General features: G+C 39.5%; 1 protein-coding gene across 5 annotated transcripts in view; it reads left to right on the top strand.

Moving 5' to 3' along the window:
* Nucleotides 1-24,198, top strand: part of LOC133549571 (signal-induced proliferation-associated 1-like protein 1) — a 153,532-nt gene that overhangs the window by 125,934 nt on the left and 3,400 nt on the right. For 3 of the 5 annotated variants that reach the window (XM_061895115.1, XM_061895114.1, XM_061895116.1), the window contains 11 exons: nt 1,520-1,780; nt 1,859-2,002; nt 2,113-2,270; nt 2,382-2,464; nt 6,306-6,718; nt 7,911-8,120; nt 12,191-12,353; nt 12,433-12,631; nt 12,706-12,855; nt 13,649-13,766; nt 16,457-16,535. In XM_061895115.1, the coding sequence (XP_061751099.1) occupies nt 1,520-1,780; nt 1,859-2,002; nt 2,113-2,270; nt 2,382-2,464; nt 6,306-6,718; nt 7,911-8,120; nt 12,191-12,353; nt 12,433-12,631; nt 12,706-12,855; nt 13,649-13,766; nt 16,457-16,535 (1,978 nt within the window). The remainder of the gene's footprint in view (nt 1-1,519; nt 1,781-1,858; nt 2,003-2,112; nt 2,271-2,381; nt 2,465-6,305; nt 6,719-7,910; nt 8,121-12,190; nt 12,354-12,432; nt 12,632-12,705; nt 12,856-13,648; nt 13,767-16,456; nt 16,536-24,198) is intronic. The other 2 variants (XM_061895118.1, XM_061895117.1) reach the window with 2 other exon arrangements.

Raw genomic sequence — 24,198 nt, 5'->3', positions numbered from 1 at the left:
TTTTCTCCTCCATTTGAAAATGTGGACATCATCAGCACTGTACTGTCTGATTCCAATCAATGCAAGTCATCAGAATCAGGTAATACACCAACTTATATTCTTGTCTTCATGAAAGATAGGAATCTATATGTTAAACATGCATGTATATTCATTAAAACACCTTTAACATTTCAACAAAAACGGCAAAATAAAAAACTATAAATTATATACTGTATATATATATATATATATATATATATATATATATATATATATATATATATATATATATATATATATATATATATATATATATATGATATGTGTGTGTATTTATATATGAGGTAGATCACCTCGACTTGGTCATTTATTAAGTAATTGATTAAGGTTGAAAAACTTATTGGTCAATTGTAGGGAATATGTACTGTACTGTACAATCTACTAATACAAGTTTCAATCAATCAATCAATCAATAAATGCCTACTGAGCCTATGGTGCTGTTAAGTTATTGTGGCTCAATTTGCCTTAATTTTTTTATTTTAATGTATTATTATTTAATATATATTATTGTTTTAGTTGCTTAAGAGATATTCCTGGCTCTGAATTTGCTCGTTACTATGTTTATGTTTTTGTGCATTATCTGTTGCCGTAATTATTAAACAAACAGGTTGCTCATCAGTTATTCAGTACTTGAGTAGTTTTTTCACAACATACTTTTTACTTTTACTCAAGTAAATATTTGGATGACTACTCCTTACTTTTACTTGAGTAATAAATCTCTAAAGTAACAGTACTCTTACTTGAGTACAATTTCTGGCTACTCTACCCACCTCTGCTTATGACACACAAGGAATGATACTGTGTCCCTTGAAGCCCCAATGTGTCTATCACTCTAAGAAAAAAACATGAGACCGATACAGCTGCAGTGTCATTTGACTGCAAAGCACCAAATTGTGTTCATCAGGACGCACTTCATTCATACGAGTGACAGCTCCTACTAAATAAGTCGGAGGAGTTTCCTTTGACATTGGTTTTGTCCCAATCATCGATACAACTTAATTGAGAAATATTTTTTTTTGATGTTTTAGCACCAAAAGGGTCAAAGTTCTTCTCGTTTGTTTACTGTTTGGCTCATTGACCATTGACCAGAGCTCTGCATTTCATATTCCTTTCTGCAGCACTGTTGTCTTATAAAAAATATACATATTTGCTAACTTTTGTTTTATTTTCTTGTCACAAATAGTGACATTTTTAATCCAGCAGATGGTGGATGATTAAACACCCACACAGTATCAATACAGTGTCAAAGCAGCTAGTGAGTGTGTCATACACTCATTGTGGTGTCATTTGTCCATTACTATGAAATTAAGGTGTTTTAATTTTTTCTCATAGTATTTTTGTAATATTATTAGATTAGAATTATTACAAAATAATGATAGTTATTATTATAATCCTAATAATAGTGATTTTGTATTGTTTATGATTATTATTTTACATTTGTAAATGTTTCTTTATTGAGAAATGGGTCTTGTTTGCACAGAGGCTGCTCCGAGATCTATCACATGCCGCTAGTGGACTACAAGAACCACAAAGAAGGAATGCCCTATGAGTTGAAGTTCCCTTTCCGCCCGGTCACCAACAGCAACAGCAACAGCAAGTGGCCACGAACATCCTCTAGTCCTCAAACACGACCTGTTGGCTCAAGTGGAACACTTATCAAGGCTCCTCCACCAGACTTCAGTAACTCTGTCGCCCTTCCACGCAGTGTTTCCAGCGATGGCCGGCCGATCATTCCTAAAAGGTACTGCTAGATCTCCTTATTCTGAATTGCAGCTAAAAGACACCGTCACAATTATATCTGACAGCAACTTCTTCACAGATATTCACCCGGAAATGAAAACTACGCCCTTGCTTGTTCCATTGTGATGGGTCGCACGCTTCACAACACAAATTCCCCCGCCAGCATGACCTATACCGACAACATGAGCTCCAACCATTGGAGGCAGAAGTCTATGCCTGAGGGGTAAGCTGCTATCTTCCCAACCCACTGATGATAATGCAGGAGGATTTAAAAGCACTGGAAGTAAATAAGCAATCTTGCAACAGAGACCCATTGACCCTTTTGTTTTCTAGGTTTAATAACAACAACTGCCAGTCCCCTGTCTTGTCTGTGCGACAGTTGCCAGGTAACGGTGCTAGTGATGTTAAAATTGGCTCAAGCACAACTGCTGCTTGGTCCCGGAATGGAGAGGGTGAGGCAGCATGCAGACAGGGGGATAAAACCACTGCAGGTAAGAAGAGCTAGCCAACCGATCTGGTTTCCTTATTAGAATCAAATATGAATTTGACTTGAACATTGCTGTTAAAAGCATGATTTCATTTGATTCTTGTGCCACCTCCAGACACTTTGGTTTCCAAGGCTGTGATTCCTCGTCTACAGCCACCTGAGCAAAGTGGACACATTTCACCTAACAAGAGCGCTAAGGTGGGCAGGACATGTCATGGGGTTGTAATTGTGCAACTCGGTTTGCACGATATACGATATAAATTATATAGCTTTGTCTGACAATACAGCTTTCTGTACTCTTGTTATATTATGATAATGCATGTTGATGACACGTGGGCAGCACGGTGACACAGGGGCTTGTGCAGTGGTTCTCAAATGGGGGTACGTGTACCCCTGGGGGTACTTGAAAGTATGCCAAGGGGTACATGAGATTTTTTGAAAATATTTTAAAAATAGAAACTATTCAAGAATCCTTTATAAATATATTTATTGAATAATACTTCAACAAAATATGAATGTAAGTTCATAAACTGTGAAAAGAAATGCAACAATGCAATATTCAGTGTTGACAGCTAGATTTTTTGTGGACGTGTTCCATAAATATTAATGTTAAAGATTTCTTTTTTTGTGAAGAAATGTTTAGAATTAAGTTCATGAATCCAGATGGATCTCTATTACAATCCTCAAAGAGGGCACTTTAAGTTGATGATTACTTCTATGTGTAGAAATCTTTTTTTATAATTGAATCACTTGTTCATTTTTTAACCAGTTTTTAGTTATTTTTCTATCTTTTTTTTCCAAATAGTTCAAGAAAGACCGCTACAAATTAGCAATATTTTGCACTGTTATACAATGTAATAAATTAGAAACTGATGACATAGTGCTGTATTTTACATCTTTATCTCTTTTTTTCAACCAAAAATGCTTTGCTCTGATTAGGGGGCACTTGAATTAAAAAAATGTTCACAGGGGGTACATCACTGAAAAAAGGTTGAGAACCACTGGGTTAGTGCATGTGCCTCACAGTACGAAAGTCCTGAGTTGTCCGGGGGTTCAATCCCGGGTTTGGGATCTTTCCTTGTGGAGTTTGCATGTTCTACCTGTGACTGCGTGGGTTCCCTCCGGGGACTCCGGCTTCCTCCCACCTTCAAAAACATGCACTTGTGGATATGTTGATTGGCAACACTAAATTGGGCCTAGTGTGTGAATGTGAGTGTGAATGTTGTCTCTCTATCTGTTTTGGCCCTGCGATAAGATGGCGAGTTGTCCAGGGTGTATCCCGGTGTATCCCGCCTTCCGCCAGAATACAGCTGAGATAGGCTCCAGCGACCCCGAACGGGACAAGCGGTAGTAAATGGATGGATGGATGGATTGATGGATGACACATTCTCGTCATGTGCCGCACATTTGACAGAGACAAGCTGTCAAAGGTGTCCTCAACACAATGTAGCGTCCTCGCTAGCGAGGAAAAGCGGCTAAAATCCATCCACAGTGCAACTTCTAAAGGTGTAATCCTCACCTCCATTACGACAATTACACAGTTTTTACAAGTAAATCTATCACTGGAGGACTGGAGAACAAGCCGTAGCTAAAACACAAAGCATAGCTAACCACCAAGCTTGAACTCCTGAGTGTAAACAGGGATGGGCAGATCGATACAAATATCGGAGTTGTGAGCCGGAGTGCACCACTCCTCCACGCACAACTGTGGGCTGACCTGGCTGAGCCCGGAATAAGATCCCCCTTATGACAATTTGTTTTCTTCCCGATGGACTGGGCTCCCACATTATCTATTAATATAGCAATTCAATGATTACAATATACCCACTCAACATCCATTTCAGCCTAAATCTGTGGTGCCTTCCCAACGTTTCATCTTTTTCCTCAGTTGGGGTCTTTTGAGTTTTTCCTTTCCCAGATGTGGGTTTAGATCAGGAAATGTAGTTGTGAGTTTGTAAAGCCCTGTGAGGCACTTGTGATTAAGGGCTGTACAAACACATATTGATTGATTGATTGATTGATTGATTGATTGATTGATTGATTGATTAATTAATTGATTGATCAACAATAATGATACCAATTATCAGTATATGGCCAATACTATAGTGATTAGACTTGTTTTGTCTTTTTGGCAAAAGGGACTTTGTTATTAATTTGGGGAAATCAGAATAAGGAAATAATATACAGTAATACAGTACACCAATATCTTTTGTTTTTGTCCGATAAAAGTTGTGATCAAAAATGTTATTATTTGATAATCCTGAAAATTGTAAGTATGAACATCATTATGGCCAATACTGCCCCCATAACTACTTGGCATTGATATAATACCCAAATGTGTAGTATTGGCCAAAACTAATGTAAAGTAGCAAAATAACAGAAGAGTAAGTGTTTACTACCTTTTAACAAAAGTGTAGATAGACACATGTTACAACAGAAAGTAACCGGATATTTACAGTAAATTTTCAAGTAAATTAATAATAGTTTTGCCAGAATAATGACGCATACGTACGCAGCCAAATTAGACACCTTTAAAACCTGTTATGAACTGGTTTTATGACCATTTATATGCCCGATAATATACTGTAATGTATACCGTTATCACAAGAGGATGCCATATTTATCGCAATACAGATTTTAGGCCATATCGGCCATCCCCATGTGCAACACAGTGGTACTTAATAAGTGGGTCTTTTTTGCCCCTTACATTGCAAAACTACACTACTCGGACACAATTATTTTGACAAGGGGATGTTTTCATTGATAGACTATGAGTAGAATTAACAATGATTTTTCTTTTTAAATATTGTTTTTTAAAGGGTTTGGCGAATGTTCTAATCTCCTGTTTCCATGGCAGTGTTGCATTGATCGCAGTAATGCTGACCAGTGGAGTTAGAAGCTTTGCACTTTATTTTGCCTTATTTGCTTCGTCAACAATTCTGAAAAATCAACATATTTATTTGAACATCACTCGTAGAGACTCTTCTCTGTGTGCAACAGAGAACCATAGCATTTGATCAAATATTTGTGATACTGGCAGGAAGAGAAAAGTAAGAAAATGTAAATAGATGTCCTCCTTTGTAACTCTAATAGCTTTTACTCTTCTGGAAAGACATTTTGGGGACATTTGTTAGGAATTTGTTTGTCCGTCTGAGGGCAAATGGACAGACATCTGAGAGGTCAAAAGTCACGTCGGTACACTAGAGAGAGCCTCTCTTACAATCTTTGCTCTAGTTCAGTGGTTGTCAATTTTTTTCACCAAGTACCACCTCAGAAAACACTTGGTTCTCGAAGTACCACCATAATGACCAACATCAAAATACAGTAACCTAGTAGGCCTAAGTATTCATTTAAAACAAGGCAGAAGTTGTATTCAACAAGCATATTCAAAAGTTTGGGCCACATTTTGGGTAACATTACACAGTTTAAACAGTGACACTGTGTTTGAATATAGGAAACCAAAACACTGTACATAAATAATTAATCTAATATAATTAATTGCACATAAAGTAAGGTAATACAGTAAGTACCACTAGATAAAGCTTGTGTGCCCCTATTGGTACTGTACATGTACAGAGAAAATCCCTTCTTGAGTACATTTCCTTTGTGCTGGATGATGTGGAGGTGTCGGCTATCCAGATTTTTAAAAGTAATCTTATCCAACCCTATATTTCAAAGGCTGAAAGCCCAACATTTCCAAAAAGGGGAGCTAACCTAACTGATTCAATAAGAGATGTGTCCCAAATGTTTGTCCATATCCATATCCACATCCTTTTATGTGGATATAAACCCACATAAACCCCCCCCCCTCTATTGCCCACATCTGAGGTCCTCTCCAAGGTTTCTCATAGTCAGCATTGTCACTGGCGTCCCACTAGATGTGAATTCTCCCTGCCCACTGGGTGTGAGTTTTCCTTGCCCTTTTGTGGGTTCTTCCGAGGATGTCGTAGTCGTAATGGTTTGTACAGTCCTTGGAGACATTTGTGATTTAGGGCTATATAAATAAACATTGATTGATTGATGTCTTGTTTTCAAACAGCAGGACGCTCCATATTCCTCCAGCCAGTCGAGCAGCAACACTCTATCAAGCAACGCCTCAAGCTCCGCCCACAGTGACGAGAAATGGTATGAAGTGGGCTCACGATCGGGAGTACGCAGCGATCTCGAGCTCGGCGGATACCTCCAGGGCACGTCTACTGACAGCGGCATCGACGCTACGTCCTTCACCGCCACCCAAAGCAGCACCGCCTCTTCTGGCGGCGCCTTCACGCCCAAGGACGCCATACCGTGGCAGGATGAATCGACGGGCAGCCAGGGAGGGGACGAGTCTTCGCCTCCAACTCCAGACTCTCTTGTTCCTGTTGGAGGAAGTTTGGAGAGCCCATTGAAGAGCCCTTCAGTTTGTCCTGAAGGTGGTTCCTATGCCCTAAGTGATGGTGCCTCCCACTCCAGGTGTGTTGCGAATGTGTTTATGCATCATGTGTTGAAAATGTAAAACATTCAATGAATTCCAGACACCATCCCAGGCCTACAAGTCAGAAGCTATAAATGGGTTGTACTTGTATAGCGCTTTTCTACCTTCAAGGTACTCAAAGTGCTTTGACACTACTTCCACATTTACCCATTCACACACACATTCACACACTGATGGAGGGAGCTGCCATGCAAGTCGCCAACCAGCACCCATCAGGAGCAAGGGTGAAGTGTCTTGCTCAGGACACAACGGACGTGACGAGGTTGGTACTAGGCGATAATTGAACCAGGGACGCTCGGGTTGCGCACGGCCACTCTCCCCACTGCGCCACGCCGTCCCTATCATGCGGTTTCGCTTTTTAACAAAAGGTCTGTGTGTGTGTGTGTGTGTGTGTGTGTGTGTGTGTGTGTGTGTGTGTGTGTGTGTGTGTGTGTGTGTGTGCGTGTGCGTGTGCGTGTGCGTGTGCGTGTGCGTGCGTGTGTGTGTGTGTGTGGCATTCTCTATCTCCCTGTATCCATGATTGAAAGGAAATGCTTGAAGTTGCTAAAAAAGCAGACTGTGAGCTCAGCACTGTCTCTGCCCACCTCCTCTTTTAAATCCCCCTTCTTTTGAATCAACCAAAGCTCTTTTTCCTCCCTTCTTCACCCAGCCAGAAATAACTCGACGTGTACATCGGAAGCTTTGTTTTATAATATGTGCGTGCGCGTGCGTTGGCGCACATGCACACAACTTGCGTCGGCTTGAAAACTTTATCTTTCATGTCAGATTATAGCGCGCAAGGACACTGTGTCCTGTTTTTATCACAACTGCATTAATCTACCTGCAACTCCAAGGGATGAAATAAGATATTTTAACTGCTCTTTTTTTTTTTTTTTACAACCAAAACAACTTTAAAGTAAGCACTAAGGACCTGAAAATGAATTTTATGTGACATTTAGTTATAATTGCAATTTGCATTTATATTTTTATAGTAAACATTTTATATCTTTATATCACTCTCTGTATATTATTCCATTAAATAAGATACTACTTATCTACTTGCTTAATTAAGGCATGGCAATATTCCGCCATTGTCCAGTGGGCTATATTGTGGTTGTCACAAATAGACAGCATGTTGCCTCTTTGTGTATTTTGTAAATACTAAACTTGTCACACCTGGTTGTCACACAGCAGCATACTGAGTGCCTCAGGGTGTCTCATGGAGGGCCCAAGTCCTGTGTCCCCCCAAGAGGAGCAGTCAACAACCACATCTCCCACTTGCCAGAATTCCCCTGGGACCAAGACCTTCTACCCACGACAAGGGGCGACATCCAAATTTCTTATTGGCTGGAAAAAACCCGGTGGAATCGTCAACTCTGTGGACTTTGGCAGCACTCGGAAGTAAGAGTTATTCCCCTCCGCCCCAAGTTGTCATTGAAGACAAAGAAGCATCTTGTTGCATTCATATTGTGGTCAACAGAGACACCTTGTGGTGTTGTAGAGTTGACCATATTTACATTCAAAGGCAAATTTTATTTATTAATTTCCTTTTTTTTTTATTTGACATTTTTCTTCCGGCAGTACTGTAGTATTTCAATTTACCAGCTTATTAGGTTCCATGACCATGCTCCCAACTCAAAACACTGGTATCTCAAAGTAGCGCCGCCCATTGAATTGAAATCGATTTTATCCATGCTTGGCCCCCCAAAACACCACAATTTTAATGTGTAGAATGCCTTATAAAAAGTTATTTTAAATATTATTTATATTATTTGAAAATCAATACAATTAAATTTAATCAAACAACTGCAGTAGTTGATATTATGATAATGTACAGCATTTACCTTCAGAATCCGACTCAAGCGGACCTTTTGGATATGACAGATCTGTCATGGAACAGCACCGCCATGCAGCGGCTCCGTTGTGCAGCGAAAGAAAGTGCAGACTTTTACGAGATCTCGGAAATACGCGCGTAATCACATGCTCAGGGAATTTGTAACAAAGTAACCACAAACAATGTTCAATCCATTCAGTGGAACAGAAGCAGAATAACAGGTGTTGAACGGCAACACAGATGACAGTTTTGCCTTGATGAACAACTTTATTTTTTGTAGCAAGCAACAATACAGCAGTAAGATCATCCCTGCCAAGCGTAACACAACAACCACTACCCTGCTTTCCCGGTCCCCGTATCAGCTGGTATTTGACACAGGCCTCCATGCCCATACAGCTGCCCAGAATATGCCTGTATATTATTCTCTCATTTTGGACCTTCAGAATCAGCATGTTTATTTGTGTCATTGAGGGGAAATTATGTCTGAAATCCCCGCCTATTAGGACGTTTCGAAGTGTAAAATACGATCTGCCTTGAAAATAATATTTTCAAGTTAAATCAGATAATTTATTTTGTGTTTGTGCATGACTTCCTGTCCAACACAAGCATATTTTAGCCTAATTGAACGGAATTGTTGCCGAGTTCACTAAGTAAAAAAGCTCTGTGTATATTTAGCACTGGAATGCAGAACGTTAACAGCATGTCCGTGATGTTCAGCAGGCGGGGGAAACGGACACATTGAGGAATAAAAACGGAGGTGTGCAGGTGTTGTTTCACGACTGTATCACATTCAGTGGAAATCTGGACTAAGACCAAGTGAGCAAAGCTAAGGCTCGCTTGTTCAGTTTGTAGTAAAATTAATTGAAACATGTCGGGCAGACCATTCAGCAGCTTCTTCATATTTTCATGGATAAATATCTGCTAGGTCAGGGGTCGGCAACCTTTACCACTCAAAGAGCCATTTTGACCCGTTTCACAAATTGAAGAAAACAATGGGAGCCACAAAACTCTTTTGAAATTTAAAATGAAATAACACTGTCTAATCCACCGCTTATCCCCACAATTCCCCCCTCTGTCTTCCTTTTTTTCTCTTTCTATCTCCTTTCTATCCAGCTGCACCAAATGATAATATGAATACATTTAATAAAGTCAAATTTAAATAAGGCAACAAGAGAAGTATCCTAAACTGCTCTTTTGTAAAGTAAATCTGAACAGCTGATATGGGCATCTACATCAACTATATGATTTGCCTGAGAAGCTGGACAGGACCAAAAATAGATAAATAAATAATATAAAATGAAAAATTTAAAAGGTTTTAATAATAAAATGAAATAACACTGCATATAAAGGTTTTTTTGCTTTGTGCTATGTATAAACAAACTATTATGGGTTACATTTATGAAATCAATGAAAGACTGCAGAGAAAATGAAATACAATTTCTGCATGCAACAAAACGTTTTTAACTCCGAAAAAGACGTCGGGTTGAAGGTTAAGTAAAGTACTCAATGTCTGTTTAAGTCCTCCTTGAAGGAATGAAAAAACAAAACGCCAAACTTAAATTATCCACTGGCAAAAAAACAAAAATGCCGTCCTCTCTCTCTGTGCTGTCATCGTTTTACTGGCGCCGTGCAGTCAGCTGCCAACCTAAATAATAAAATGTCTATTTCACTGAACAATTAAAAAGGTAAACATATGCAAAATTATAGGAAATTAAAATAGTTGTCATACTTGGTCAAGGTGATTTCTGCTCCTGAACCGCAGTGCACAGAGTCTCCACATCGGGGCTGTACGACGTCACCTTTATGTTCACACAGGATTGTAAACTCTCATCTGTGAGGCGTGTGTGATTTGTTCTTAATAAAGTTCATGTTGGAGAACACCTGCTCACATACATATGTGGATCCAAAGATCGACAGGACTCCAAGTGCATACTTTTTCATGTTTACATAAAAGTCGGGGATAGCGTTCCAAGTTTCGAACACAAGTTTGTCTGGTTTGGGAAGGTTTTCAATATCACACTATATGTGATTCTGAACGGCCTTCTGGCGTGAAACATCTTCAAGGTCCGCTGTCAGGGGCTTTAACTTGGACACCCACATATCTTTATCGGCGTCTCTGAGACCCGTATGGCGAGTCCCTGGATGTGTGCGGCCGTGGGCGTGTCCCGAGGTTTGACAAGCAGAGCGCAAGGATGAGGGCGCATTCCAATGCGCTCTGGCCATGACAAGCTGAGCCGCATCAGAGTGATCAAAGAGCGGTCAAAGGCTCCGGAGCCGCGGGTTGCCGACCTCTGTCCTAGGTAGATGTTGTTTTGGCACCTGAGCCGAAATCTGCTTTGAAGTTGTGCCAGATTGACGGCACTGCGGTCGGGCTGCATTCTCTGAGTCTGCTACACTGTAGGACATTTATTTAATGGGTTGTGTTTCGGATTCGGTTGATGTCGTCCTTCACGCTACCGTTCTCAGTTCCGGTGTTCGGAGAGCTGTGAACAATTACTACCAGTGGCAGAAATGCTTGTGACTCAAACCGTGCCTGCAACTTAAACAAAGCCAAAATCAGAGAGACCACTTGTATCTCAAAATACGTTGAGGTACTTTCTGTCATGTTTTTGTCTTCAAAAAACCTCAACATGCATTGTTTTTAACATTTTCATTTAAACACAAAAACACATATGAATGTGTTTTTTTATGTTGCTGAGATACTGCTGAGAGTTCCTTACAATACATTTGTAAAATTGTCATATGATCAAAATCAAATAATTCCTTATAAAAGGCCAAGAATGAGTTTTTTTGGCATTAGCTCATTTTTGTAGGGTTATTTTATGTATTAATTTACTATTAGCTGTTTTATTTGTACGTCTTATTTAAATTATTTATTTGAGTATTTTTTTTAAATTCATATCTATTTTCAATATTTAAGAAATAAGTATTGGAAAATATTTATGCTTAGTTTGTAATACATACAATACATTTATTTATATATAAATGTATTTTACTTTTCATTAACTATTGTTATAATTTATATGTATCTTTTATTTAAGTTGTTGTTGTTTTTATTACTATGATTGTTTAAATAAATACAATACCATTTGTGTTATATATGCGGAGTCGATTAGAGTAATTCTGACCAATCTAAGTCTATGAGCACGAACTGATGAAGCCTACTCTATTGAGGGCCGAAACTTCTACTAAGACAAACCAAACAGTCCAGTTGCGATCGATTGAATGCCCTGAGATGACAATGACCTGGATGAATTAGAACAATAATAGACATGTAGAGTGAGAAGTATTGGGCAAATACGTTTTTTTTGCCTTATCTAAGGGATTTGTATTTAACTTAAAAAAGCTCAATTTCTAATTTTCAGAAGATTATATATTTACATACACCTGTTGAGAGGCTTCAGGTGATATTGTTTGTATCTTACAGTTGTAATCAACTTTATTCAACCCTTGTTGAAAGTTACATGTATCTACAAACATTCAAAACATTCCGTAGATGGAAAATTAAACTAAAAAAACAAATACAGTAACAGGAATTTTATAATATTGCATGTGTTGATTTGTCAGAGAAACGTGGGCATTGAGGAGAGGAGTTGTCGTTGCAGCCCCACTCTAATTTTTTTGCTTTTCTGTGTAGACGACACCAGAGCGATGGTTTACTGGTCAGTCAGCCTCAGCTCAGAGCCAATCTGCGAGGCTCCCAGTCACCCCAGCGGCACACTGCCAAGTCCAGCCTGGAGGAGGACTTGAAGAAGCTTATCATGCTTGACAGCCCTCCCCCCACATCTAGTGATGAGAAGGTATCCTAATAGATGATTTATATAGAGGATTTTGATGTAAAAATCAGATTATTAAGGTTGTTTTTTTTTTCTATTAAAGCCTTTCCCAGCCCCAACACCCACCCGACGCTCTCTGCAGAGGACATTGTCGGATGAGAGTATCTATAGCGGGCAGAGGGAGTCCATCTCGAGTGACAAACGTGACACACCTACCGAACTTCTGTTCAGCAGTTCCACGGTGCCGCGCTCCCCCACAGCTCGCAGTGTGGCGAGCCGCAGAACGTCACACAAATCCCTGGGTAAAGGAAATAATGCTAAAAAAGCAGACACGTCATCTTAGCAGTGGCTTTACTTTGTGCTTCCTTCTTCCCAGGAAACCTGTCAGCGCCGGAGAGCACAGAGTCAGGGCAGAAGAATGCCAGGCAGCAGCTGCAGGACGCTTCCCTTATGCCCCTCCCTGACACCAGGACAGATGGCCCGCTGGACTGGGCCCACTTGGTCGATGCAGCCAAGGCCTTCGAGGGTAGGACCATGTATTTTGGATCAGTACCAATTTCCAAATGCCAAAAAGAAACAAACAGGCGTAGTAATCATCGGTCCAAAGTGTGGGATATTTTTATTGGCTGACGGTATTCTTACAATATTTTTATAACAATATAATTAAGCACAGCACATTGCACATGAACTGAACAAAAAGGTTTCTGCTGCTGGAGTAGCTCTAATGTCCACGAGGGAGCCCTTTAAGACCTTATGGTGTTCTTAACCGTTCCTTTTTAACTGGGTAATATTGTTGTTGTTATTATTCGTGTGTGCTATTAAAATCAGTCTATCATATATGTTGGCTACAATGCTTAAGAAAAAAGTATTAGAGCACCACCCAAAAGTTTTATTCATATTGATAAGTATTTTTTTATAATTCTCGAACCCATATTATTATATATTTTAAATATGATCCCTTACCAAAAAAAGGAAAAGAAAAATAGTGAAACAAATTAGTAAATTTTTAACGTATCGAGATGCAAACTTAAACTTATTTACTTGCGTTGCTGAACAGAAAAAATACTTTTGATGTTTTGAAAATGTCATGAAGGCCAAAGGACAACATACCAGTTATGAATTAAGTTTTTAGTTTTGCAAATTTCAATGACAGGTGGTATTGTAAAAAATATTTAGCACTGCACATTGATTTGGTTTAAAGGTAAATAAACTAAGGTGAAATTGGATTTGCATGCAACATCTATCTTTAACAGAAGAGGTCGCTGCTTCTCAGGCTATCTGATCTAATAGCTGCTGTATGTATGTTGCTTCTTCTACAGAGCAGAGACTGGTCTATCTGGCTGCTCAGGAGGAGAGCTCTGTGGCTGAGAGTGCAGCGGGCATCAGTCCCCAGCAGGCTGAGCCTCAGGCAGCCCCACTAAAGCAGCCCTCGCCAGGGTAAGAAGCTTGGGTCACGACCAGGCAACGGCATTTTTATCCAAAAATGTCCTATACTATCTGTAGTGTTCATTAGTGAAGTGAATTATAAAATTATATCTATATACCGCTTTTCGCTAGTGACACAAAGCACTTTTACATAGTGAAACCCTTATCTAAGTTCCATTTAAACCCGTTTGGATGGTGGCACTTGGAAATAAAGTAATGAATTTGTTGATGTGTTTTGCCCACCTGTGGGTAAAGTATCTTGCCCAACAGCAGTGACAAGGATGGTAAAAGCAGGGATCAAACCTGGCCCTCAATTTGCTGGCACGGCCGCTCTACCAACCGAGCTACGCCGCCCTGACAAAACACATCAACAGATGCATTACCTTATGTCCTTAAATAGTGGCATTCGATTTATATTTCATTCCACTTTAGTCATTGACTGGGCATGTCACCCTCCTCCTTTTAGACTGTAAATTGCTTGGGACTTGGCACCAGCGCTCAGACTAGATATGACCAATCTACTTCTATGGGCATTAACTGATGAAGCCTGCTTGGATGAGAGAAGATACATTTTCTAAGAAAAACAATACCAGTTTTGATAAATTGAATGCCTTGAGAATACAATGACCTGATGAATGACAATATTTTCTTAAACGATGAGCAGCGTAATGCAAGTTGGTGACTTTGTTGTTGAATAAGTGTGCATTTTTACCTTGAGCTAGGTAAGATAATCAATTTGATCAATATATCTTACATTTTGCAATATCTATTCACAAGGCATAATATCTCAGCAGATCGCAACTGGACTGTTGGTTTGTCTTAGTAGACGTTTCGCCTCTCATCCGAGAAGTCTTCATCAGTTCGTGCTCATAGATTAAATTGGTCAGATTTAGTCTAGCGGCTGGTGCCAAAACCACTACTATTTATGATCCAAAAACCAGGAGGGTGTGCATGGGCAAGGATGGCTTACGCTATTGTAGTGAGAAAAACAACTGTTTTAATGCAAACGAGCAATCCTACTGTCAAAGTCGACAGTCGTTGAAGTGTAAACTCTCCTTTTTTGTGGCAAAACGATCGCTGTGGATCGACTACTATCGGTCCTAAATAGTCGGAATCCCCCATGTAAGCATTCCATTCAGTATTCCATTCAGCATTCTGGTCACCTTCTGTGACCAGAATGTTTCTAACTCCAGTTATTTGTTGCATACATGGGCACACATACAGCATAGACGGGCAAACATTTCAGGCCAAGACCGCACCTCAGGTAGAAACAGCGCTCATTTGAGAACAAAAAATTACAGATTCTGGACAGATTGTACGAAAGAGGAGTGAGGGAAGCCATCTATTTCAAGGTTGAAAAAACATCCCCGAACAGAAGAGGTGGTCTTCAACACCACCTGTCTACCACGTACAACACTGTCCTTTCAACCATTCCCAAAAGACTCCGCAATTTATCCTCTAACAAATAACGGGATTTAGAAACTTTCTGGTCACATTTGTGCCATTTGTTTACAACTGAATGGAATACAAAAGTGGGGGATTCCAACTATTTTTTACTGATAGTAGCCCTTCCACAGCGATCGTTCTGCCACACAATACCTCAATACTAACGAGGGGAAATTACACTTCAACGACTGTCGTAGGCTTTGTCAGGAGGATCGCTCGTTTGCATGGCTTTTGGAGTATAAATATTTGGGATTTTGGCACCAACCGCTAGAATAGATCTGACAATCGAAGTGTATGAGCACGAACTGATAGAGCCTACTCGGATGAGAGGCAAAACGCCTTCTAAGACAAACCAACAGTCCAGGTTTCGATATATTGAATGCCCTGAGATTACAATGACCTGGATGAATGAGAACATTCATAGAAAAGGCATAATATTGATTAGGCACACTTCCAGCCTTCACAACAAAATCGTTGTATTTTTCATTCTGTCTGTGCTAACAAAATAAAAGTCGCAGATGAATTACTTAGGTATTTACTCGTAGGGTTTTACATAAAATATTACAATTAAAATAGAACTTCATCAAACATGAGACCATGACAAAAGGACATGCGGTTACTGTTTTAGTACAGTTAAAATACAAGACAAACAATACATTATTTGTTGAAAATTAATACCAGTACTAACAGCAGTGCAACACTGTAAGCTAAAGAGACAGATTCAATACATTAATGGACCATAGTAAAAACTGTTTTCAACTCTTTGTCTGCTTTTGTGTGACTGAAATCTCATCCCTAATGGCAGCAGGTTTAAGAAGTGCTGACCAAGGTGATAGATGTCTGCCAGAATTGTATTTTCTCTGCCGAGGCATCGAGAGCTAGCTATGCCTTCTAGGGAGGGCAGAGGGTGGCCGATAATCTTCTCGGCTGTCCTGGTCACCCTTTGCATGGCCTTCCTGTCTGCAGCAGAGCCAGCAGCAAACCATACTGTGCACAGCCGGCAGCAAACCATAAGTGGCAACAACTGCCTCTTAGATAATCTGAAAAAACATATACATTTTAGTTGCATGAATATAGTTAATGCTTCCTTATAAACTCCTAAATAAATTATCAAGTACTCTCTGCAGATGAGTACATAAACACCCCTGGCCACTATATGGAAAAATATTTTAGTTAACGCTCCTTTAATATGCAACAGCTGTCAGTTTTGAACACTACTACAAGAGTATGAGTTTATGTTTGGATTTCCCCTACAGAGAGACACCAGCTACTCTAATGGGCAAAGTTAGCCAGCTGGAGTCCATGGTGAAGACCCTACAAGAAGACCTAAAAAAGGTAAAGTGACTGACTTCACTTTTGTATTTGTGTGGCCACTGCAGCCATCGAAAATGAAAAATATTGAAAATTACAGCAAGAATTTGATGTTGCTTTAAATGCAGTCCAAAACGGTTTAATTAGAAAACATCCAAGATCAAAAGTTGCACTGCATTGTAGTAGTAGTATCTGTACTTGTACTTGTGACACACACATAGAACAGTTATATACATTCTTCTTTTATTAAAGTGGACCTATGATGATTTTCCTCTCTTCTGACACATAAATGTTGCTACATGTGATACTCATGTTAAACGCTGCCAAAGCCTCAAATCGTAATGTTCATGTATTGAGCGTGAGCAATCACGCAGTTTTTAAAGCCTCTGAACGCTGTGTTTTTCAGTGTTTTTTTACAGTGAATACAGTTTGACGCCACTAATTGAATGAGGTACATATGTGGGCGTCCTAGTATCTGCTGTCGGCCAGCCTCCTCCCCTTGTGCTATGCCGAGACTGTAGGCTACAGTCTTCCTTGTCATTCCTTGTCGTCTGATGCCCTACCGTTGGCTCTGATGTCTATAAAATGAATACAGTGGATTCTCGATCTACATATGTAATTGGTTCTTGAACATGGGTCGTAACACCAAAAAGTTTGTATTGTGAAGCAGAATTTCCCATAGGAACCAATGTAAACATGAATAATCGGTTCCAGCCTTGACAAAAGTCCCTATTTCAGCAAAGACTGGAGATTTTGAAGACACTATATGTATGTATTTATGTGTATTCAGTCGCCACCATCACGTCTCCATCTCATCGCTGCCTGGGGATGCAATAGACTGTGGTGAAGTAGGCCAGCTTCGTCGCGTGAAGGAGCCTACAATTTTTGGTTGTGTTTTACGCTCCGTATGCTGATTGGCAATATACAATATATATTTCGATTTTTTTTCCGTTAAGTAAAAACAAAACGCAAAACGGTCCTAGTTAACTGATATACTAAGTATGTCATTATTTGGACTTCGTAAGTATTGACTTACTAAGACAAAATAATGACCAAGTCAAATTAGTGACTTACTGTAAATAAGCGTTTGAAAAAAAAGAGTTAAAGGTGGGGCCACATGCTGACATATGCTCAACTCATCATGCTTAATTTATTGCAGCATTTGGGAAGCCTGTAGTTGATTTTTATTATGTAAATGTTATATTTTTATCAACATGTGATAGCAGGCACCCTGCCATTCAAAACTAGGCTGCTACATTACTAATGATTAATGTAGCATCAAGGTTTGGAATTGGGAGTTAAATCACCAAAAAGGATTCCCAGGCACAGCCACCGCTGCTTCTCACTGCTCTCCTCACCTCCCAGGGGGTGATCAAGGGTGATGGGTCAAATGCAGAGAATAATTTCGCCACACCTCGTGTGTGTGTGTGACAATCATTGGTACTTTAACTTTAACTTTTAATTATAGCTGAAAAAATAGTACAATAGCAATAAAGACTATTCATCCCTGAACACCATGGATTTCATGTAGGCTTTATGATGCAGTTACATTATTATATCAACTATCAGAGACAGAAACTTTTCATTTAACATAATGTCCTTTTTTGCTGCTTCAACACAGAAAAAGGTAAAGTGAAATAACTTAGTCGTTAACTGTAGGTCAATAATGCTTGTCTTTTTCTCAGACAGACAGGGCTTTGCTGTCCGTAACACACATGCATGCACGCACGCACTCACACACACACCGCAAAATGAGCTAACGTTACGCTAAAAGCTAATTAGCCTTCAACTAAAGGACTGCGAGCGAGCTGAGCTGCCACTTATATTTCTAGAACCTCAACGGGCTCACAGTGATGTTACTAGTAGTTGACTGGGAGGTGTTTATTATACAAACCCCGTTTCCATATGAGTTGGGAAATTGTGTTGTATGTCAATATAAACGGAATACAATGATTCGCAAATCATTTTCAACCCATATTCAGTTGAATATGCTACAAAGACAACATATTTGATGTTCAAACAGATAAACATTTTTTTTTGCAAATAATTATTAACGTTAGAATTTGATGCCAGCAACACGTGACAAAGAAGTTGGGAAAGGTTGCAATAAATACTAAATTAAGTTGAGGAATGCTCATCAAACACTTATTTGGAAGATCCCACAGGTGTGCAGGCTAATTGGGAACAGGTGGGTGCCATGATAGGGTATAAAAATAGCTTCCCAAAAAAGCTCAGTCTTTCACAAGAAAAGACGGGGCTAGGTACACCCCTTTGTCCACAACTGCATGAGCAAATAATCAAACAGTTTAAGAACAACGTTTCTCGAATTGCAATTGCAAGAAATTTAGGGATTTCAACATCTACGGTCCATAATATCATCAAAAGGTTCAGAGAATCTGGAGAAATCACTCCACGTAAGCGGCATGGCCGGAAACCAACATTGAATGACCGTGATCTTCGATCCCTCAGACGGCACTGTATCAAAAAACTACATCAATCTTGGAAGGATATCACCACATGGGCACAGGAACAATTTAGAAAACCACTGTCACTAAATACAGTTTGTCGCTGCATCTTTAAGTGCAAGTTAAAGCTCTACTATGCAAAGCGAAAGCCATTTATCAACAACATCCAGAAACGGCGCCGGCTTCTCTGGGCCCGAGATCATCTAAGATGCAGTGATGCAAAGTGGAAAAGTGTTCTGTGGTCTGACGAGTCCACATTTCAAATAGTTTTTGGAAATATTCGACGTGTCATCTGGACCAAAGGGAAAACAAACCATCCAGACTGTTATCGACGCAAAGTTCAAAAGCCAGCATCTCTGATGGTATGGTGTTGCATTAGTGCCCAAGGCATGGGTAACTTACACATCTGGGAAGGCACCATTAATGCTGAAAGGTACATACAAGTATGCTGCCATTTAAGCGCTGTCTTTTTCATGGACGCCCCTGCTTATTTCAGCAAGAAAATGCCAAGCCACATTCAGCACGTGTTACAACAGCGTAGCCTCATAAAAAAAAAGAGTGCGGGTACTTTCCTGGCCCGCTGCAGTCCAGACCTGTCTCCTATCGAAAATATGTGGCGCATTATGAAGGGTAAAATACGACAGCGGAGACCCCGGACTACATAAAACAAGAATGGGAAAGAATTCCACTTTCAAAGCTTCAACAATTAGTTTCCTCAGTTCCCAAACGTTTATTGAGTGTTGTTAAAAGAAAAGGTGATGTAACACAGTGGTGAACATGTCCTTTCCCAACTACTTTGGCGGGTGTTGCAGCCATGAAATTCTAAGTTAATTATTATTTGCAAAAAAAACATAAAGTTTAAGAGTTTGAACATCAAGTATAATGTCTTTGTAGTGCATTCAATTGAATGTGGGTTGAAAATGATTTGCAAATCATTGTATTCCGTTTATATTTACATCTAACACAATTTCCCAACTCATATGGAAACAAGGCTTGTAATTTGGGGAAGAGTCTGCTGCATTATGCTTACCTGCTAAACACCTTTCTGCTAACCCGCACCGTCTCTCCACTCTGCCTGCCTGAGCACTGACTCCATGTGCTCTGAATACGCACTGCTGATTGGCTGTTTCTGCTTTGCATGTAACCAATCAGATGGTAGTGTGGGTGGGACAATACTGGATGCTACAGAGAAGCACTGACAGAGGCAGTACAAAGCGTAGCAGCTTGTTAAGACTTTAGTTTAGTACTAAATGATAATATAAATACATTTATTAAAGTCAAATACAAATAAGGCAACAAGAGAAATATCCTACAATTCTCTTTTGTAAAGTAAATCTGAACAGCCGATATAACATCAACTATATAATTTGCCTGAGAAGCTGAACAGGACCAAAAAAAATATATATATATTTTTTAAATTATCTATTTATTTATTTATTTTTTAAGACGTTAGTTTAGGCGGTGCCTCTTTGTTGTTAAGGTGGCTGCCAGAAACCCTGCACTTGTAAAGAACATAATGTCATGGCTGTCTTGAGTTTCCAATATTTTCTACAACTCTTACTTTTTTTTGATGATTGATTGAAGCACATACTTGTTTGTCACAAAAAACATTCATTAAGTTTGGTTCGTTTATGAATTTATTATGGGTCTACTGAAAATGTGGCCAAATCTGCTGGGTCAAAAGTATACATACTGCAATGTTAATATTTGGTTTCATGTCCCTTGGCAAGTTTTACTGCAATAAGGCGCTTTTGGTAGCCACCCACAAGCTTCTGGCAAACTTCTGGTTGAATTTTTGACCACTAATCTTGACAAGATTGGTGCAGTTCAGCTACATTTTCTAGTTTTCTGACATGGACTTGTTTCTTCAGCATATTTGTGCCATTTTTGAACATTCTGGAAGTTTCGGAGTGTTAAATTGCAGCTGCTTCATGTAGTCCATGGGTGTCAAACTCTGGCCCGCGGGCCAAATTTGGCCCACCGTGTAATTTAGTTTGGCCCTTGAGGCAATATCAAATTAACATTAGAGCTGGCCCGCCGGTATTATAACACCGCATTCACCGCTAATACTCATACTTACCAACCCTCCCGATTTTCCCGGGAGACTCCCAAATTTCAGTGCCCTTGCCGAAAATCACCCGGGGCAACCATTCTCCCGAATATCTCTCGATTTCTACCCAAACAACATCATTGGGGACGTGCCTTAAAGGCACTGCATTCAACGTCCTCTACAACCTGTCGTCCCGCCCGCTTTTTCTCCATACAAACATTGTGTCGGCCCAGTCACATACTATATGCGGACTTTACACACAAACAAGTGAATGCAAGGCATACTTGGCCAACCGCCATACAGGTCACACTGAGGGTGGCCATATAAACAACTTCAACACTGTTACAAATATGCACCACACTGTGAAACCACACCAAACAAGAATGACAACCACATTTAGGGAGAACATCCACACCCTAACCCAACATAAACACAGCAGAACAAATACCCGGAACCCCTTGCAGCACTAACTCTTCCGGGATGCTACAATATTTGAAAATCGATTTTGCATGTCACTATAAAGTTATACAAGCCTTGCTCGTTCAATATTCAATGCAAAACTTGTTTGTGTCCCTATTAAAAGGTTAATTTGTTCAACCTTGGCCCGCGGCTTTGTTCAGTATAAAATTTAGGCCCACTCTGTATTTCAGTTTGACACCCCTGACGTAGTCACTGCTAGTGTTGGCAAAAACTAGCATTCTGAGGCGATCATTCATTGGCTTTTGTCCCCGTTGTAATAAGGCCTGCTATGGCATCTTATTCAGTCTCATCACAATTAAAGACTTTCTGCGGAACAAAACACTCTTTGCTGATAAAATCCTCCAACTGAAAGTGTCGGAGGCTAACTAGCTAAAACGCTAGCTCAAAGTGTTGTCACGCAACCTGGAGCTACAAGGCGAGACTGTGAGTGCTTGGACACTTAGAAGCGTTTCTGATCACACAAAGTGATCTCTAAGACAAATTGACACAATTCTGACAATAGCACTACAATTGTGAACATAAAAATGTCAGAAGTGGGAAATAGGTGTGTTCAGGACGTAAACAGGATGTGACGTAGTGGGCTCCAACTCTTCAAAATAGTCGTGCTCGCATGTCCAGGAAGTGATGTAACCAAAATGGCAGCCCCTGGATGAATGAATGAAGCGCTCATACGCCGACACATGGTTCGCACACAGAGGCATATTTGGCGCGATGTAAAGGTTTGTCAACTGAATGGAACACAAATAAAGGCGTTTGCAAATTGAGAATCCACTCTAGTGTCGTGTTTGTGTGTCCACATTTTACACAGGACTGTATTGTCAACATGGTTAGTATGACACTTTGTTTAGCGGCTAAACTCTCACAGACATGCGCACAATAACACCGAAGTGCAACAGGCAGTGAGACAAATGCTGGTCAAAGCAGCCGTTTGTAGAAACACTCAGAAGGTAGATTAGAAAAGTGACTGTAAAGCTAAATTTACAGCACAGCATATCCAATATATATTATCTAGACCAGTGGTTCTCAAATGGGGGTACACGTACCCCTGGGGGTACTTGAAGGTACAGTGGGGCAAAAAAGTATTTAGTCAGCCACCGATTGTGCAAGTTCTCCCACTTAAAATGATGAAAGAGGTCGGTAATTTTCATCATAGGTACACTTCAACTGTGAGAGACAGAATTTGAAAAAAAAAAAAAAATACAGGAATTCACATTGTAGGAATTTTAAGAATTTATTTGTAAATTATGGTGGAAAATAAGTATTTGGTCAACCATTCAAAGCTCTCACTGATGGAAGGAGGTTTTGGCTCAAAATCTCACAATACATGGCCCCATTCATTCTTTCCTTAACACGGATCAATCGTCCTGTTCCGTTAGCAGAAAAACAGCCCCAAAGCATGATGTTTCCACCCCCATGCTTCACAGTAGGTGTGGTGTTCTTGTAATGCAACTCAGTATTCTTCTTCCTCCAAACACGACGAGTTGAGTTTGTACCAAAAAGTTATAATTTGGTTTCATCTGACCACATGACATTCTTCCAATCCTCTGCTGTATCATCCATGTATCCATTTTGGTATAAACTCAACTGGTCGTGTTTGGAGGAAGAAAAATACTGAGTTGCATCCCAAGAACACCATCCCTACTGTGAAGCATGGGGGTGGAAACATCATGCTTTGGGGCTGTTTTTCTGCTAAGGGGACAGGACGATTGATCCGTGTTAAGGAAAGAATGAATGGGGCCATGTATTGTGAGATTTTGAGCCAAAACCTCCTTCCATCAGTGAGAGCTTTGAATGGTTGACCAAATACTTATTTTCCACCATATTTTACAAATAAATTATATAAAATTCCTACAATGGTAATTCCTGGATTATTTTTCACATTCTGTCTCTCACAGTTGAAGTGTGCCAATGATGAAAATTACAGACCTCTGTCATCATTTTAAGTGGGAGAACTTGCACAATTGGTGGCTGACTAAATACTTTTTTGCCCCACTGTATGTCAAGGGGTACGTGAGATTTGTTTTAAATATTCTAAAAATAGCAACAATTCAGAAATCCTTTATTAATATATTCATTGAATAATACTTCAACAAAATATGAATGTAAGTTCATAAACTGAAAAGAAATGCAACAATGCAATATTCAGTGTTGACAGCTACATCTTTTTGTGGACATGTTCCATAAATATTATGTTAAAGATTTATTTTTTTGTGAAGAAATGTTTAGAATCAAGTTCATGAATCCAGATGGATCTCTATTACAATCCCCAAAGAGGGCACTTTAAGTTGATGATTACTTCTATGTGTAGAAATCTTTATTTATAATTGAATCACTTGATGATTTTTCAACACGTTTTTTAGTGTTTTTTATATCTTTTTTTCCAAATAGTTCAAGAAAGACCACTACAAATGAGCAATATTTTGCACTGTTATACAATTTAATAAATCAGAAACTGATGACATAGTGCTGTATTTTACTTCTTTATCTCTTTTTTTCCAACCAAAAATGCTTTGCTCTGATTAGGGGGTACTTGAATTAAAACATGTTCACAGGGGGTACATCACTGAAAAAAGGTTGAGAACCACTGATCTAGACCACAAGGAAGTGTGGTAAATAATGAATAAAATCATCATTCACTAAGTAAATAGTCATATTTATCTTATTTACATTAATTTGTTGTGCATTTACTATT

The sequence above is a fragment of the Nerophis ophidion genome, linkage group LG03 (genome assembly GCF_033978795.1).
Source record: "Nerophis ophidion isolate RoL-2023_Sa linkage group LG03, RoL_Noph_v1.0, whole genome shotgun sequence".
NCBI classification, from domain to species: domain Eukaryota; kingdom Metazoa; phylum Chordata; class Actinopteri; order Syngnathiformes; family Syngnathidae; genus Nerophis; species Nerophis ophidion.
This window is presented reverse-complemented; position numbering and strand designations above follow the sequence as displayed.